Genomic DNA, 16,036 nt, shown 5'->3' on the forward strand with positions numbered 1-16,036 from the left:
TCTCTTTCGTAAACAAAGCAATGTGGCCTGTTCATTATGCATCGCACACATTCGTAAACAAACTGTTAGTTTGTTTTGTGCGCACTTTTCATCGTTCAGTCTATTTTGTGTTTCGTGTTCATATCGTATGGAACGTTTTTGAATTTGATCGGTCCAAGATGGCTGGCAAATAAAATGAAGACGTAATAAAATAAAAATAAGTGGTGAAATTGAATCCAACCAACCAACAACATAAAATAAAAACATCAAGTTTCCAGAGATTAATTTTTTATGAAAATTAAAAAACAATTGAGTTTTCTGAATGGAAACGACTTTAGAAGAGAAACAGAAACTAGTTGGAAGAAAAAATTAAAAGTAGAAATACATTAAACGATAAATACGCAAAAATAATGTTGGTATTGTTGTAAATAAGAGAAAGTGGGTGAGAAAAAATCTGAATGTGCCAACTAATGACATTTTAAAAGAAAACAAAACAACAACACTAAAATACTGCGTAAAAAAAGTTGCTGAAAGGAGTGGGAGTTGTTTTGGCGATTGGTATTTGACTCTGTCAGAAAGGGCATGAAAGGTCTAGTTGGCGGATGGCCACGATGATGTCGTAGAGGAATTTTTTCTCATCTGTCTCTGTACATGTGTGTGTGTGTTTGTGTATGTTTACATATTGTGCGTGTGAATCATTTTGCAATCAACATGCTAAAAACCACGTAGAAAAAGTTAAATAACAAAAAAAATAAATTAAACAACAACACAAGCGTAACGTGATCTGATAAAGGGATAAAATACAACAATAACAACACATGAGACATCGGCAAAAAAATATTTGATTCAAAAACGTAATACCTGCTGTAATACCCATTTCATTGCAAAAATTGATTGAAAATGTAAATTTTTGTGGGTACAGCAGCTCCCAAAAAAATAAATGACAAGAAGCCGAAGGAGGAGGTGGAAAGAAAGTGAAGAAGTAGTTAGTTGTTGCACATTACATTCTTCTTATATAGAACGTACCTTGTTGTATTTTGGCGAACAAGGTAAACAAAGAAGGCAGTACAAAAAAGTGGTTTGTCAACTTGTGGCGTCTCATCGTCAAACTCAGAACAGGGACGAAAGCCCTTCTACAAGAACAACAATTGCAGCCTGCCACACTACGGCTGACGACTACTGCTGCTGCTGCCGCCACCACTGCTGTTGGTAGAAGGAAAAGAAGAAACAATAAAAGTAGTAGCATCGAACAGCAGTTGCATTCATTTCACACCAAATACCAACAAACAGAAGCAACAAAAAGAAAAATTGTCACCCGATATTTAATTCGGCAGCAGCTGTAATATACATTTTTCCCGGATAGTTTAATACCTAGTTTTGTGAGATATCCAACAATTATGGCAACAGTTACTCGAAGCAGCAATAGTCCTTCCATTTCATTAACTTCACCGCTGGACCCCAGTCTTTTTCCATTGAAGTCAATAAATGATGTTGTCAACTTTTTCAAAAGATCCTTAGAACTGTACCACAGTCATTGTGTGGAACCTGATTTGACTTTGCTGTCAATTGTTGCTGGCTACATTGAGTTGTCGTTGACAACTGGAGATGCAGCTCAGGCCGCACAGGCAACCATCAATTCAACGACAACCTCGTCATCAGCCTCGGGTGCATCAACGTTAGCCGGCATTGTGGGCAACACGTCGACAGGTGTGTATGAATTTTATTTTGCAAAATTGTGCTTATTGGCAGGATAGACTTGGAAAAATATTTACTTTCATAAAAATATATAAGTCGTACATAATTTCGATATACTTAATGTGCATATATGCATGTACGTACATAGTAGCACATTTTTACTTGCAACGTGCAAAAGTTTGTCAATAAGTATTAAGTAGAATTTTTGACTTGGTGAATTTATAATTTAATCTCAATTTACTTCTTGTTCGGCTTAGTTCTGTATGGAAACATTTGTTCAAAATTTGTATAAATATATTAATAAAAACATTTCCGCCTAAAAGTATGCTATACTTAAGGCAACTACTTTATCCATTAAAGATATCAAGATGGTTCAATTTTTATACCCTCCACCATAGTATGGAGGGTAAATTAAGTTTGTCATTCCGTTTGTAACACCTCGAAATACTCATTTTGAGACCCCACAAAATATATATATTCTTGATCAGCATAAAATTCTATGTCGATTTAGCGATGTCCGTCCGTCTGTGGAAATCACTCTAGCTTCCCAACGAAATGAAGTAGAGTGATAAAATTTTACTCAAATGTATACTATGTCTGCAGGACATCTTGGTATTGAAAATGGGCCATGTAGGTCAACGTTTTGGTATAGCCCCCATTTAACGGCACCTCCCGATATTCGATATTTTGATGATTTAAGCGACATTATTCACCAGAATTGTTTCAACTTTGGTATTTAAAGTTTGAAATGAATACTACAGCCTAAGACAGAAAATTGTCTGTGCAGGTCCACGTCTTCGTATAGCCCCCATATAACGGGACCTGACCATATTCTGTACTTTGTTGATTTTAGCGACATTATTCACCGGAATTGTTTCAAATTAGGTATTTGAAGTTTGTAATGCATACTACAGCCTAAGACAGAAAATAGTCTGTGCAGGTCCACGTCTTCGTATAGCCTCCATATAACGATACCTCCCGATATTCGGCACTTTGATGATTTCAGCGAATTTATTCACCGGAATTGTTTCAAATTTGGTTTTTCTAGTTCGTAATGGATACTACAGCCTAAGACAGAAACATTTTATATGCAGGTCCACGTTTTCGTATAGCCCTCATATAACGGTACCTCCCGATATGCGTTATTTTAAGAATTTTAGCGTCATTATTCACCGGAGTAGTTTCAAATTACGTATTTAGAGTTCGTAATGGGAACTACAGTCTGTGAGAGAAAATTGTCTATGCAGGTCCAGGTCTTCGTATATGCCCCATGTATCAGTACCTCCCTATATGCGGTATTTTGACGATTTTAGGTACAATACTCACCGAAATTGTAATTAAAGTTCGTAATGGATACTACAGCCTGTGGCAGAAAATTGTCTATGCATGTCCAGGTCTTCGTATAGTTCCGATATAACGGTACCTCCCCATATACAGTATTTTTATGATTTTAGCTACATTATGCACCGTTTTTTTTTAACGGACATTTCCAAATTCGTTCCAAATGGTGCAGGGTATTACTTACTTCTTTTTAACTTGTTATTAACTCCGATTTTAATCCTCCTTTATTTCAGCCAACACACACGACATCATCAAAAGCAATTCCGTTCCTTTCCCGGTGGTGACTTATGAACTTGTTTCTGGTCTCTATAAGAAATTCCAAAGTATATTATCCATAGTGGATAAACCGAAGGTGTCATCAACATGCAACAGTCGACAAGCAACCAGAGAGGTTATAAAAAAGGTATCCGATGTCATATGGCATTCGTTGATACGCAGCAGCTACAAAGATCGTGCCCACCTACAAAATCTCTATACATATCTATCGGGTAATAAGTTGGATTGTTTTGGTGTAGCGTTGGCTGTGGTGGCTGGATGTCAATTGCTTGGATATCGTGATGTACGTTTGGCCATATCCGAGGATCATGCCTGGGTGGTTTTTGGCAATAAGAAACTGGAAACAATTGAGGTGACATGGCATGGCAAGGGTAGTGAGGATAAGCGAGGTCAAGATATACAGGCGGGTATTGAGTCAGGGTCATGGCTATATTTGGGTGGTTATCCTGTTGTGTGTGATAAACCAATGGAGGTGGCAGCCATTGCCTCGGCCATCAACATTTCCCTGTCAAGCAATAGCGATTGTGTGGAGGTAGCCGAAATGCAGCAACGTTTACTGTGGATGTTGTACGATATGGGTCATCTAAGGAAATATCCCATGGCAATTGGTAAGGAATAAGAAATAAATAAAAGAGAAGGAATTCAATCACTGAAAATTCTTTTTCTTTATTTCAGGTACCCTTGGTGAATTGGAGGAAATCAATCCAACACCTAAACGTGTGTCCTGTGACCAACTATACCGCGAAGCCATAGAATCTGCCCGGGCCCATTATCAAAATCATCATGTCTATCCGTACACGTACCAGGGCAACTACTATAACCGCCTGAATAAATATCGTGAAGCCTTTGCCGCCTGGGCCAATGCTGCCGATGTTATACGCCTGTACACCTATCAATGTCGTGATGATGAAGAAATCTACAAAGAACTATTGGATATTGCCAATGAAATGATACCCTATGTTATGAAAACCGAAAGTTCTGGTCATTCAGCACGCAGTATCCTAAGAGATTCGGAGGTTTTTGCAAATCTCTTGAGATTTTATGATGGCATTTGCCAATGGGAAGAGGATAGTTTGACGCCAATTCTTCATATTGGTTGGGCCAAACCATTGGTCAATAATATTTGTAAATTTGACTATGATGTTAGGTCGCAAGTTATAATTAAGGTACCCGAAGATGAACCGCAGGCGGTTCACAGAGGTGCTACATCGGCGACGACGTCCATGGATGTGGGAAGTGATGAGACTTTAAAAGAGGCTAAAACAATGGGTGAATCGACAACAACAGCGGAAGGAAACAATAATTCACTGAAAAAGGAAGAGGTAAATAGAAAATGTATTAATAAATGAAAAAGATAATCGTTAATTCAATTGTTTATTAGAAAACAAATGATGGCAACAAATCTGAAATGCCAACAACATTATTGGCCGATTTGACAGCTGCTTGCGGTGAAAAGATTCTAAATCCAGACTTGCTACTGCAGGGATTACGACAGGTATGATTGAAAAATTTAACTTTTAACTTTTCTAAAGTAAAAGACGGGCGCCAAATTCTCGCATTCGATATCCAAAAATTTCGATCGGAACTTGTTTGATATCAAATTTATAGATAAGAATCCCTTAAAAAATTCTGTGTGAATAATAGAGGTTTCGAAATTTGAAAATTCAAGTTTAGAAGGTTTAGATTAAGCTTATATGGGTGAGATAAAATAAGTAACAAAGTCAAACGCCAAAAATATCGGAAATAGAACCAAATTTTAGAATAAATTTAGATTTTTTCGAATTGGTCATCTTTGGTACGAATTATGGGATTCAAACAGCCAATGAAACCGTCACACGCTGCCCGGATGTTGCTCTGCGGTATTTTAGCCCATTCTGGCGAAGTGCTAGCTTGAGGTGATCGACACTTGACAGATAGCCACTTGTGGTTTTCCATCCAAATATAAAGAAATCACACTATCACGCTTAAATTCCATTACGAATAGCCTTTTTCGCCTGTAAACAATATAATGAGCTGTCACTGGAATAATTTTAACAGCTGTCGGACGAGAGGCTTAGAAATGACAGCAGTCTGAAGTTAGTTGCAGTTTTTTTTTTATCTCACCCTGTTCATTTATATTCGATTTTATATTGCCATAAAGGCTTCCGATGACAATGACTTTTGGCATGATACGCGATCGTTTTTTAATTCCTTCCTTAAACGCAATTTACAATTTCGAATTAATTTGATACTATTTTTTTTATTTCTTCTAGGGCTACAATTTATCACCGCCCGAGGATTCAGCGATTTCCGGTTCATCTCAAGACCGTCAGAATAATACAAATCGGCGTACGGGCTTCCTTTTCGCCGCTGACCAACAACTAAAACAAAAACGCAATAAAGAATCTAACGACGACAATAGCAGCTTAAATGGCAAAGATGAACACAAATATGATGTTACACCTGCAATTGGCAGCAATACATTGGGACAATCAATAAACCATACGATAACGAGTAACTTATCGGTGGCAATGCCGGAACCACCTTTAGATGATGATGATCCATTGAAACATATGTTCAAAACACCCGTCATCACCTTATATAGTCAGAAAATGAAAGGACTCAAAGATCTACTGCTGGCCGAAAAATTGAATACCCATGCAATCTCGTTACAAGTGACAGCACAATCAGTTGCCAGCCGTAAGGTTCGTGGTGTTGATAAACTCGGTAATCATACAACAAATTCAACATATTCATCGGCAAATGTCGGAGCAGCGGGTTCTGCATCTTCGGGTGATACATCTGCGGCGGCAAACGATTCAATTGCCGTATCGCGTCCCAAACGTACACGACGTGAATGAGTTCAGTGTAACAATTACTGCTGTGACAGCGGGCTGTGTCAGTGGTAAGATTGTGCTAAGTTTTGTTCTTGTTGGTACTGTTAATCACGGTGGGTGGATGGTGTCTGTCAGGCGTTTGTTCCTCTTGTTTTTATTGTAAGTGTAGATAAAAACTTTTTGTTTTCTCTAGAATTCCTTTTGCTTCAGTAGACAGGGTTTACAGAAATAATTGCATCTCTTTTTTGCCACTTTTTTAAAATTCCCAACCATACAATACAATTTTGATCCTTAAAAAGGATAGAGAGAGAAATTAAAACAATTATTTTTTAGAACCCATAGACATTTGTTAAATGATTCCAATATAAAATAATACCTTTTACCACAATGTGGTGTAGGGTATAAAAAACATTGAAAAAGCCAAGCTACAAGTAAGAAAAGAAATTTGTCCGATAACTTTTGAAAATAACCCAGTAATTTTGTATCCTCCACAAGTACATGTAGTATTAAGTTATAAACCATTATTACCTTGTCTTGTAACAAAATCTATTTTCTTTAGAAAGTAGCGCCAAGCGTCTTGTTTTGTAAGATATATCTCCAAAAAAAATTGCTTTTTCTTTATGAACTTCAATGTTTGTATATATGTATTTTAATAAGGTAGTTTTTTATTTGCCTTACCCTATGGCTCTGTGTTTATTTAATGGTGCTCACTGTTTTGTTTTTACATTTCATGTTTTGTGTTAATAATTTATGTTTTTCAATAATTACATTTTATAAAAAAAAAAAATTTTTTTGTGGTGCAATATAAGCTGTAGAGAAAACTTTACACTCCCATTTCAAGCAAGATCAAAAGGAATTCAAATCAATTGACATAGCAAAGCAAAAAATTCCTTTCAGAAAGTAATTCCGAGGGAGAAAAGTAGGCATCACGCAAGTTCTATATATGGTTGCGTAATTCAAAGGAGTCAAATCATAACAATGAATATATATTAAGTTTAGTGTCATATAGTCAAAAATGGTCTTAATGTCGGATCTTATATGGGCGCTTCAAAATGTATTTTTCGCAAAATTTGGAAATATTTATAAAAAAAAAATCAAACATATCCCCGCAATCATAACATAACTTATGTGGTACCATCTCTTTATACCCTCAGCCATATGGCTAGAGAAGGTGTATATCATTTGAGACGGCCAAAACGTGCTTAATCCACATACGGTTTTAGACCCTAGGTCTCTTTGGTTCAAATCCGTTTCAGGATATTTGGAGTCGATCTAGCGATGTCCGTCTGGTACCCACGATAACTCGAAGGAAGTATCCCATTTGTCAAACTTAGATCGAGTTCGGAGATGGGCAATATCCATCCATTCCTTCTGGTACCACCCCCACAAAAGGTCAAAATTTTCAAAAAAAATATTTTCTGCACAGAATGAGAAACGACAACCCGATTTTGCTCCAACTTTGCAAGTATTAATAATTGCTTTAGTGCTAAGTCAGGTGCGAAAATGGAAAATATCGGTCCACTCCATCGAGTACCTCCCCCACAAAGGTTCAAAGTTTTGAATAACCAAAACGTTTATAAAATCCGAAATAAGCATCAGTTCTCTTTATATTTCACACACTCCATTATTTCCATTAACAAAAGATCCGTTGTGAAGATGGGATATATCGGTCCACTCCTTCTGGTACCTCTCCCACAAAGGCTCAAAATTTTGAATAGCCATGAAGCTCATAAAAAGCGAAATTGACATCCGATTCCTTTCAAGAAATGGTAAATCCCAATATTTCCATCAACACAACACAGTCCAAACCTAGCACGTCGCAATATTTATAACATATTTATTTAGGACCAACACGAAATGGCCAATATTGGCCCATTCCTTCGGAACCTACAGCATAAGGGGTTAAACATTTGAATAATCATAACAAAAGTCAAAATATTTTTAAATAATCGAACATTGGCTGAGGGTATACAGCTGTCGGCAAAACCGACCGACTTTTTTACTTGTTTGGAAAATTTTCATGCTTCTTCCGAATGGTGGAGGATATAAAAATTCAGGGCGGCCAAACTTTGCTGATTTTGTACTTGCTGTTAGTCACCTTGGCGTACGAACTTCTGGCCTGTATAAAGTTTGCTGAACCTCTTTTCCATGATATTCGTAAATTCTGACTGTCTGTGGCAATTCCAGCCATATAAACAATATTTGGGTACCTGCGTGTCTCCTAACATATTTGTGAATCTGCTCATTTAATAAACTGGTCTATCCCATTGGATAGCCGTTTCCTGCAATAAGTTGCCCATGGAAGCACTTTATGGTGTGACTTTGCATTGCCACTACCATTTTTTAATGTCAAGAACACCCCTTGACTCCTAAATTATAAATGCTCCCGTTTATATTTTCAAATAATATTGCCACTGCGGGAAGACTGAGCCCATAACCTTATAATATTGAAGATAAAAAAAATTAACTATTTGTCTGTATTCGCACAGAAACGAATTCGCGCGTAATTAACTTCAAGAATGCTTTTGTCAAAAGAATACAAAGATAAAGCAGAGTTGCCATTTCTTACATAAATTATATAAATACGGTATATTTTTCATTTCAAGCATCAATTCTGTGACATTTCTCTTCTTAAGCTTTGTATTGCACCACAAGCAATCTTTCCAACGTAATAATATTTTATTTTAATTATATCAACTAAATATTTAGTACACACGTATGTATATACACCCGCGCATATATGTTTTGTTTCTGTAATACACTTCCTATACTTTTGTGATATGTTTTTTTTAATTTATAAATTTTTAGTATTTCTTATTTTATAAATTAAAGTAAATATTTATATTATAATGCAACAGGAAAAATCAAACTTTTTTAAATATTTAAAAACTATAAGTAAAATATATATACACATAAATATTTATATAGTTTTTAATGTTATTAGTATTTAAGCTATAATTATTCAACTTAATTTTTGATTAATTTGACTTTGAAAACAATATGACCTCTCTTCTAATTATTAATACACATATATAACGAGTATGTATAAAAACTAATATTTATTTATACAAATACAAAACTTCAAGCACAAACTATAATAATCGAAAACAAACAAAACAAAAAAAGGAAACGCTCAAAACTTTTTAAAATAACTAAACTTTTGTTAACACATTTAATTGACATGAATGTAAAAAAGGAACAAGTATTAGTTTCTGTCCCTTTAAAAACAAAACAAAAATTAAAGAAAGGCAATGAGAAAAAAACATAAAAAGGACATAGTGTTTGTTAACCATTTGATTGATAATAAAAACATTTAAAATGAATTTTGTTAAAGACCGTCTGTGATGTATTGAAAATAAAAATAATTCAAGCACATTTATTAATAAATAATAATCAAATAAAATAAACTTTCTTGAAAATAAACAAATAACAAACAAACAACAAAATCGATTATATTTATTATTATGCGTACAATATCATATTAATACGAAACACTTTTTTCTTTTATTAATAAAATGAATGTTTAAATGTTTAAAATTTAAAGAAAAAACAAAAATTAAAATAGCACGTACATATATACGAAAAAAACAAACAACAAAATGAAAACAAACTCCTCAAAGTAAGACATTTTTCTAATTTTGTCTAAATCCCAGACAAATTTTGAAATGAAATAAATGTTGGGTTTGAAAAAAGTTGTTTAAGGACCCATAATTTAAAATCTATTCTAATTGAGTTGGTTTTCAAATGACAAAATATATATTTTGGGTCAAATTATGTTAATCTTTTTGGAGTAATGACAAAAAACGAAAACATAAAATATCGAAAACTATTAGAAACCCCTGTACATATAAATTCAATCAAATGTTGTAATATTATTGTTTTTCTCTTCGTTTTTAGGCCAGACAAACTAACTAATCGATAAATATTAAACAAACGTAACAAAATACCAGATTACCTTATTTTCTTAAACATTTTATAACCTTAAAAAGTAAAATACCAAAACGACGACGACAACAACAACAAACAAAACTGCAAACTTTTGGAAAATTGTATTTTTATATTCAAAATTATACCGTGTAAAAACAACAAAATTGTTGAAGAAAAATATATTTGGTTTTTTTTTTGAGAAAAAAGAAGACAAGAGATAAATTGTCTCTAAAACACTACTTAAATGAAAGCACTTAATATATATACATACAAACATATATAAACAATAAGAAAACAAAAAACATAGTTCCACAAAAATTACTCCGCGTCAATGCCACAAATTCAAAACTACTACTATACACTAAGTTCTCTTAATAATAGGTGATTTTTAATTAAACGAAATGAAATTTAAATGTGTGAGAAATAAATGAAAACCATGGTAAAATTATGAAGGTAAAGTCATTTTTAAATTAGCATACCCATCTCTGCATTTTCTGTAACTTACCCTGTCATATTTCACTGTTTTGAATACAGGTTCCCATCTCTGATTTGTGTGTATACAATGGATTTGTAAATATAAATGTTGACAATAAGGTGTTGTCAAATTAATAATTTTGAAAACAATTTTAAACATATGATTGCATGACTTAACCTTCTTAATTCTACCATGGTGAAAACAATGTTCTCAAAAAATGTTCAAAAATGTTCTTGACTCCCAAACCACTTACGTCAACATTCTTTTTTGTTATAGTTGGAAACATAGAAATTTCAGGAAAGAAAACGTGAACTTATCGTAAAACTAAGAAGGTAATGTCAAGCAATCATATGTTTTCCATTTTCCCAAAATTATACATTTGACAACTCCTTATTGTCAAAATGTTTGTTTATAAATGCTTTGTATATACCATGGTAGAAGAATACAAGTAGATGCATCAACGCTTGGGAACATTGGTATGTCAACATTTTTTAAATTTAATTTTTTTTTTCTAAAATGAGTTAACTATTATATGTTTTCTTATACGACGCCAATCGAAGGTTGTTGTGATATGCATTTTCAACAACTTTTACAAATTTCACTAATTTTTCATTCAAAAATTATAATTCCAAAAATGGTTTGACAGTTCATTGTCCCATCTGCTGTGTCGATGCGACTACCTATATTCTTCTACCATGGTATATACACAAGACAGAGATGGGAACCTCTTTTAAATGAAGTTAAATTTGACTAGGTAAATTACAGTAGAATACAGAGATGGATTTTGTTATATGAAATGAAGTTACCTTGATTTTATTGTACATTGAATGAATTCATAAGAAATACATTTTCTTCAAAGAATTTTCACCATCGTGAGTTTAAAAAAGGTTACTTTTTGATTTTCAAGCATTTCATTAAACATCACCTTTTATTAAGAGACAAAATAGAAATCCAAACAAACACAAGGAAATATCTAACTGTATTCAGCTTTATAGCTCAATTTTTAATAAAAATAGAACAAAAACAGTAATCAAAATAACTTAACATTTTTTTGTTACTTTCTTCCTAAAAACCACAACATTGCGATAGCCAGCCAATCCTTCACAAAATATAAATGCAATATAAAAGCGTAGTAATAGAACCAAAGGTAAATGTTTAAAAAGTTATATGAAAATCGATAAACAATAAATAATAAATGAAACTATGTTTAAAAAAAGAGTATTTGTTTTGCATTCTCTTGTTTAGAATTGCGTATACGTCAAATGAAATACACTAAATTCAAACTTAACATACACGCAATGGAGATGACAATTTAAATCCGCTAAATTTGGCATTTTTACTAAAAAAGGAATATCGAAATTATTGCTCTGTTCCAGAAACTACAAAAATCTAATAGTTTTGCAATTTTTTCGATATTATAAAGGAAAATCGGCAATCGTAGTAAAAACTTTAACATTAGTGCAGCTTCGGAACAGAGCATATGTTTTACACTAAAAAAGGTTTAGTGTAAACGTACACAGGTAAGTTTCAATTAAAAAAATTAAACATGCTTTAACCATTCGAATTGTGTGTTTAGTGTAAACGTTAAAAAATTAAAATGAAATGACGCTTTGTTTTGGAACTTTTTTAGTTGTTTTTCAAGCAGCAAAAATCAGCTGATTGTAATTTTTAAGGATTCAATTCAGCGCAATCGTGGGTCAACCAGCTGATACCCATGGTACAATAAAGCAGTAGAAGACCTTCATAAAACTACGGAAATACAGGCCTGACAATATACCCGTTTCCTGTCAAAATTATTCAAAATTATAACTTAAAAAAACAAGTAGTTTTCAATTATTTGATATTTTTTCTCATTTTTAAATGAGTTCAATAGCGCGCAAAATGAACGAAATGCTTCGGTGTTGTTTCAAAAATATCTTTTTTTTAATCTTTCAATTCCATAGCCAAACTGTTTAATATTTTTAGTGCGCAGGGTGAGCAATGTACGTTTTTTCCAATCATTGATTATGAAAAAAATATTTTTTTCCAAATCAATAATACCGTGTTAAAATTAAGAAGATAAAGTCACTTCAAATAAGCATTCCCATCTCTGTAGTTTCTGCAATTTACCTTCACTGCCTAGTAAGCAGGTTCCCATCTCTGATTTTTAAATATACAACGGATTTATAAACAAACATTTTGACAATAATTTTTTTTGAAATGAGATTTTGACAAATGAAACATTTTCAAAAAAACTGTAAACATATGATTTCATGAGTACCTTCTTAAATCTAATATGAATAAAACATACACAGAATTGGCAGAAGTCGAGCACACTTAAAAAATGTAATCAGCTGGAAGCTCTATCTTACCTTTATTCTTGTACAATGGCGTCTAAATATGTCAAAACTTCCCTGCAATTGAGCTCGGCTATTTTTACGCTTATATTTGATATTTTTTATAAAATATTTCAGCAAAAGTATTTTAATATTATTTTCATCTCAAATCACTTGGAAGTCACGGATTTATAACATGTAAACATGGTTGTAGGTGTTTCATCAGGAACGTTTTTCATTTTGGTGCTACCTATTGAATAAGTCGTGACAAGCGGCGCCAAAATAAACATTCTTATTTAAACTATATAATAATAAATAAAATAATTAAAGAAATCCCATTCAAAATGCTTACCAAGGAAGATGTTGAAGGTTGGAACAAGGTATTTGCCGATTGTCAAATAAAACAAAGTGATTTGACGCAGCCCACCGAGGGGTTTCTCATCAGAGCCTTGGTTTGTTACATTCGACGCTTTGGCTATAAGGTGGAACCTCCATTTCCCTTAAACAAAGGAGATACAGTGGAAAATAATCGAGAAAATCGTTTGTTTCTCATACGACTGGTACGACAAATCGATCATTTTCTTAAAATTACCGACAAATCATATTCCTTTACCTATTATGAACTAATAAGGCCAAGTGAGTCTACCGCAAAATGGAAAAAATAATCTTTGTTCTAATAGTATTTTCATTCCAGCTCCCAAAAAGACTTCGCACACCTTGTACATTTTATTAAATTACCTCTTCTATTATAACATGTACAAGGAGGAAGTCTTCAAGATGGCCCAAGAACCCATACAAAAATTCCATGAGCTGAAGGGAATGATAGAACGTCAACAACGTGAAAATGAGCTAAAGGTCCAGGAGACCAAGGAACTCAAAATGGCTGTGGATGAGCTGACAAAACAATTACCCCAACTAAGAACTGAACACAGGGATTTGTCCAAACGTAAGGCAAGCCAAGAAGAATCACTGCAAAAGTTGAAGGAATCATGTGAGGAGTTGGCGGAAAAGCTGAAACATTTACATGAACAAAAACGCAGTCTTGTTAAAAAAGTTGTGGCCGATGAGGAGTCACATGAATTGCAGAAGCAAATCGATAATCTTAAGGCCGACATAGCTAAACACAAGGAAATGGCCAATGCCAGTGAAAGTTCCTTGCGAGAACTTTCCAACAGCGTGGAGCTAATGCAGCGCCTTAAAAAGGAAATTGAAAAGGCCACAGATATTGTACCATTGCGTTTAATCGATCAGCTAAGGGAAACTAATAAACAATTGGAGAAGGCAATGGCCGAGGAGCATGCCGCCCAGGAGAGGCGTGCCATCCTGAACCAAAACGTTGAAGAAGAACAACAAAATTATGAAACTCTTGTACAGCAGTATCTTAGCAAGAAACAACAATTTGATGTAAAGGAAAAATCACACAAGGAGTCTTTACAAACATTGCAAGACGTGCTTAAACAGAAGAACGATCAAATTGCCAAAATGGACAATCAGGAGCATGCATTGGATTGTCAAATAGAAGAACAAAAGGATATATCTGAGTACCTCAAAGAAAATATAACGGAAATTTTGATCACCTATGGGGATAATAGATACCATTAATAAGTTCACATAGAAAGAAGCCATTTGAATTGTTCTTTTTTTGTTTATGTTATTTTACTTACAAAAGAATCTACTATAATTAAACTCTTAAAACAAACATGAAAACTGTTTTTGTTTTTATTTTGTGAGATGATGATTTATTGAGGCTGTTTTACGTTTCCATGGCTTGCTTTTCCAAATGGGCCTTTAGTTGTACACTGAAATCGTCTTCGACATTATCATCGTCCCAGTTGTCTTCCCAAACGTTGACTTCATCCTCATCTTCGTTTACGGCATTAAAATCTGTGGAGGCAAGCGTGTATAGTGCGGTGAGTAACATGAGTACAATGGAGTGTTGTTTGCTACATACCTTCTGCTGGGAACTCCTCAAATTCATCATCTTCCTCCAACAAACCCAAATCACCTTTGGCTGTTTTCTCTTTGTCGGCAGACATTGTGTTTTTGTTTTTCTTGTTAGATTATTTCTTTTAATAAATAGATTTTGCAAAAAGAATGCCTTCCACAGAGTGTGTGTACGAATTCTGCTTGTTTCTCTTTTTTGACAGTGTCAAATTTTGCCGTCTCACTCAGTGTTTTTTTCTTGGGCAGTTGTCAAATTTCCTATGGAGGAATGAATGGAATGAGAACAGAAACAAACAAATAAAACCACAACGAAATTAGTGTGGAACGTAACGTATTACGTATGAACGTAACGTATTCTGATGAGAGCCGTTATTGAATTGTTGTATCGCCACAGGAAATTAAATTGTGGAAGGCAGGAAACGATTATGAAATGAAAGAAAAACAATATTTAATAATAAGAAAAGATGTAATTGTTCAAATATCACTTCTTTTTCGCCTGGAGGCGGAGATTTAACGTGTGGACAACCAAGTAATGCGCCATTTCTGTTGAACCTTTCTGTTGCTTTCAATTTCCAGTTTCCTAGTGATGATGATGAACAAAAATAAAACGATCTGAATGTAACCTGTAATGAGAATATGTTTTCTAGATAAGCTGTGTAGATCATTCACAAAACATTTTAATAAATATTTCATTTCTTATTTTTGCAGGAGACCACCTTCTCCCACACAGCAATTCTCTACGTAATGTCAATTCATGCTTTGAGTATTCTGCTGAATGATGCGGCAGTTTTGCAAAGAGGCAGCATTTGATTTCCTGTAGTATTTTAATCGCGGCAAACTATGAACGTGTGCCGTTATCATGTAAATTTTTATCAATTTATAACAAGAATGATCGCACGTAGACATTTCTTAATAGCTATGGCGAGCCATGACCAAGCAGAAAACGGATTGTTATGATGAAATAACAGCAATTCCATATAAAAACCTCTGGCGCATGGACTTATTATGGATGAATGTTATTTTATCAGATAGACTTACTGAGGGGAGTGTGTAAAGATAGATAATAGATAATAATAAGAAATTTTTTTGATTGAACTATGAGGTATCTGATATAGCATAGAAATAAGAATTATTTCTAGACTACCTAGGGAATATTTCTACGTTTAAATAGGAATTTTAAAATAATGATATTACGACATCAGTTTGAAGACTGTATACACTATTAAGGACCGATTAGGAAGAGTTTTGGATAAGATGAATATAAAAAA

General features: G+C 33.8%; 3 protein-coding genes across 3 annotated transcripts; 2 read left to right on the forward strand and 1 right to left on the reverse strand.

The window, feature by feature from the left end:
• The first annotated feature begins 219 nt into the window (after nucleotides 1-219).
• On the forward strand, nucleotides 220-10,228 carry LOC101893252 (menin). Its single transcript, XM_011293476.3, has 5 exons — nucleotides 220-1,686; nucleotides 3,249-3,899; nucleotides 3,967-4,613; nucleotides 4,673-4,786; nucleotides 5,544-10,228. The coding sequence occupies exons 1-5, from the start codon at nucleotides 1,377-1,379 to the stop codon at nucleotides 6,129-6,131; spliced, it is 2,310 nt and encodes a 769-aa protein (XP_011291778.1). The 5' UTR covers nucleotides 220-1,376; the 3' UTR covers nucleotides 6,132-10,228.
• Nucleotides 10,229-13,052: 2,824 nt separating this feature from the next.
• Nucleotides 13,053-14,460, forward strand: LOC101894429 (interaptin). Its single transcript, XM_005181770.4, has 2 exons — nucleotides 13,053-13,460; nucleotides 13,519-14,460. Exons 1-2 carry the CDS (start codon nucleotides 13,169-13,171, stop codon nucleotides 14,424-14,426), a joined length of 1,200 nt encoding a protein of 399 aa, XP_005181827.1. The 5' UTR covers nucleotides 13,053-13,168; the 3' UTR covers nucleotides 14,427-14,460.
• On the reverse strand, nucleotides 14,456-14,982 carry LOC101893419 (probable 26S proteasome complex subunit sem1). Its single transcript, XM_011293477.3, has 2 exons — nucleotides 14,776-14,982; nucleotides 14,456-14,708 (listed from the first exon to the last, which is right to left on the reverse strand). Exons 1-2 carry the CDS (start codon nucleotides 14,858-14,860, stop codon nucleotides 14,578-14,580), a joined length of 216 nt encoding a protein of 71 aa, XP_011291779.1. The 5' UTR covers nucleotides 14,861-14,982; the 3' UTR covers nucleotides 14,456-14,577.
• Between the last annotated feature and the right edge of the window lie 1,054 nt (nucleotides 14,983-16,036).

The sequence above is a fragment of the Musca domestica genome, unplaced genomic scaffold (assembly GCF_030504385.1).
Source record: "Musca domestica strain aabys unplaced genomic scaffold, Musca_domestica.polishedcontigs.V.1.1 19, whole genome shotgun sequence".
Classification (NCBI taxonomy): domain Eukaryota; kingdom Metazoa; phylum Arthropoda; class Insecta; order Diptera; family Muscidae; genus Musca; species Musca domestica.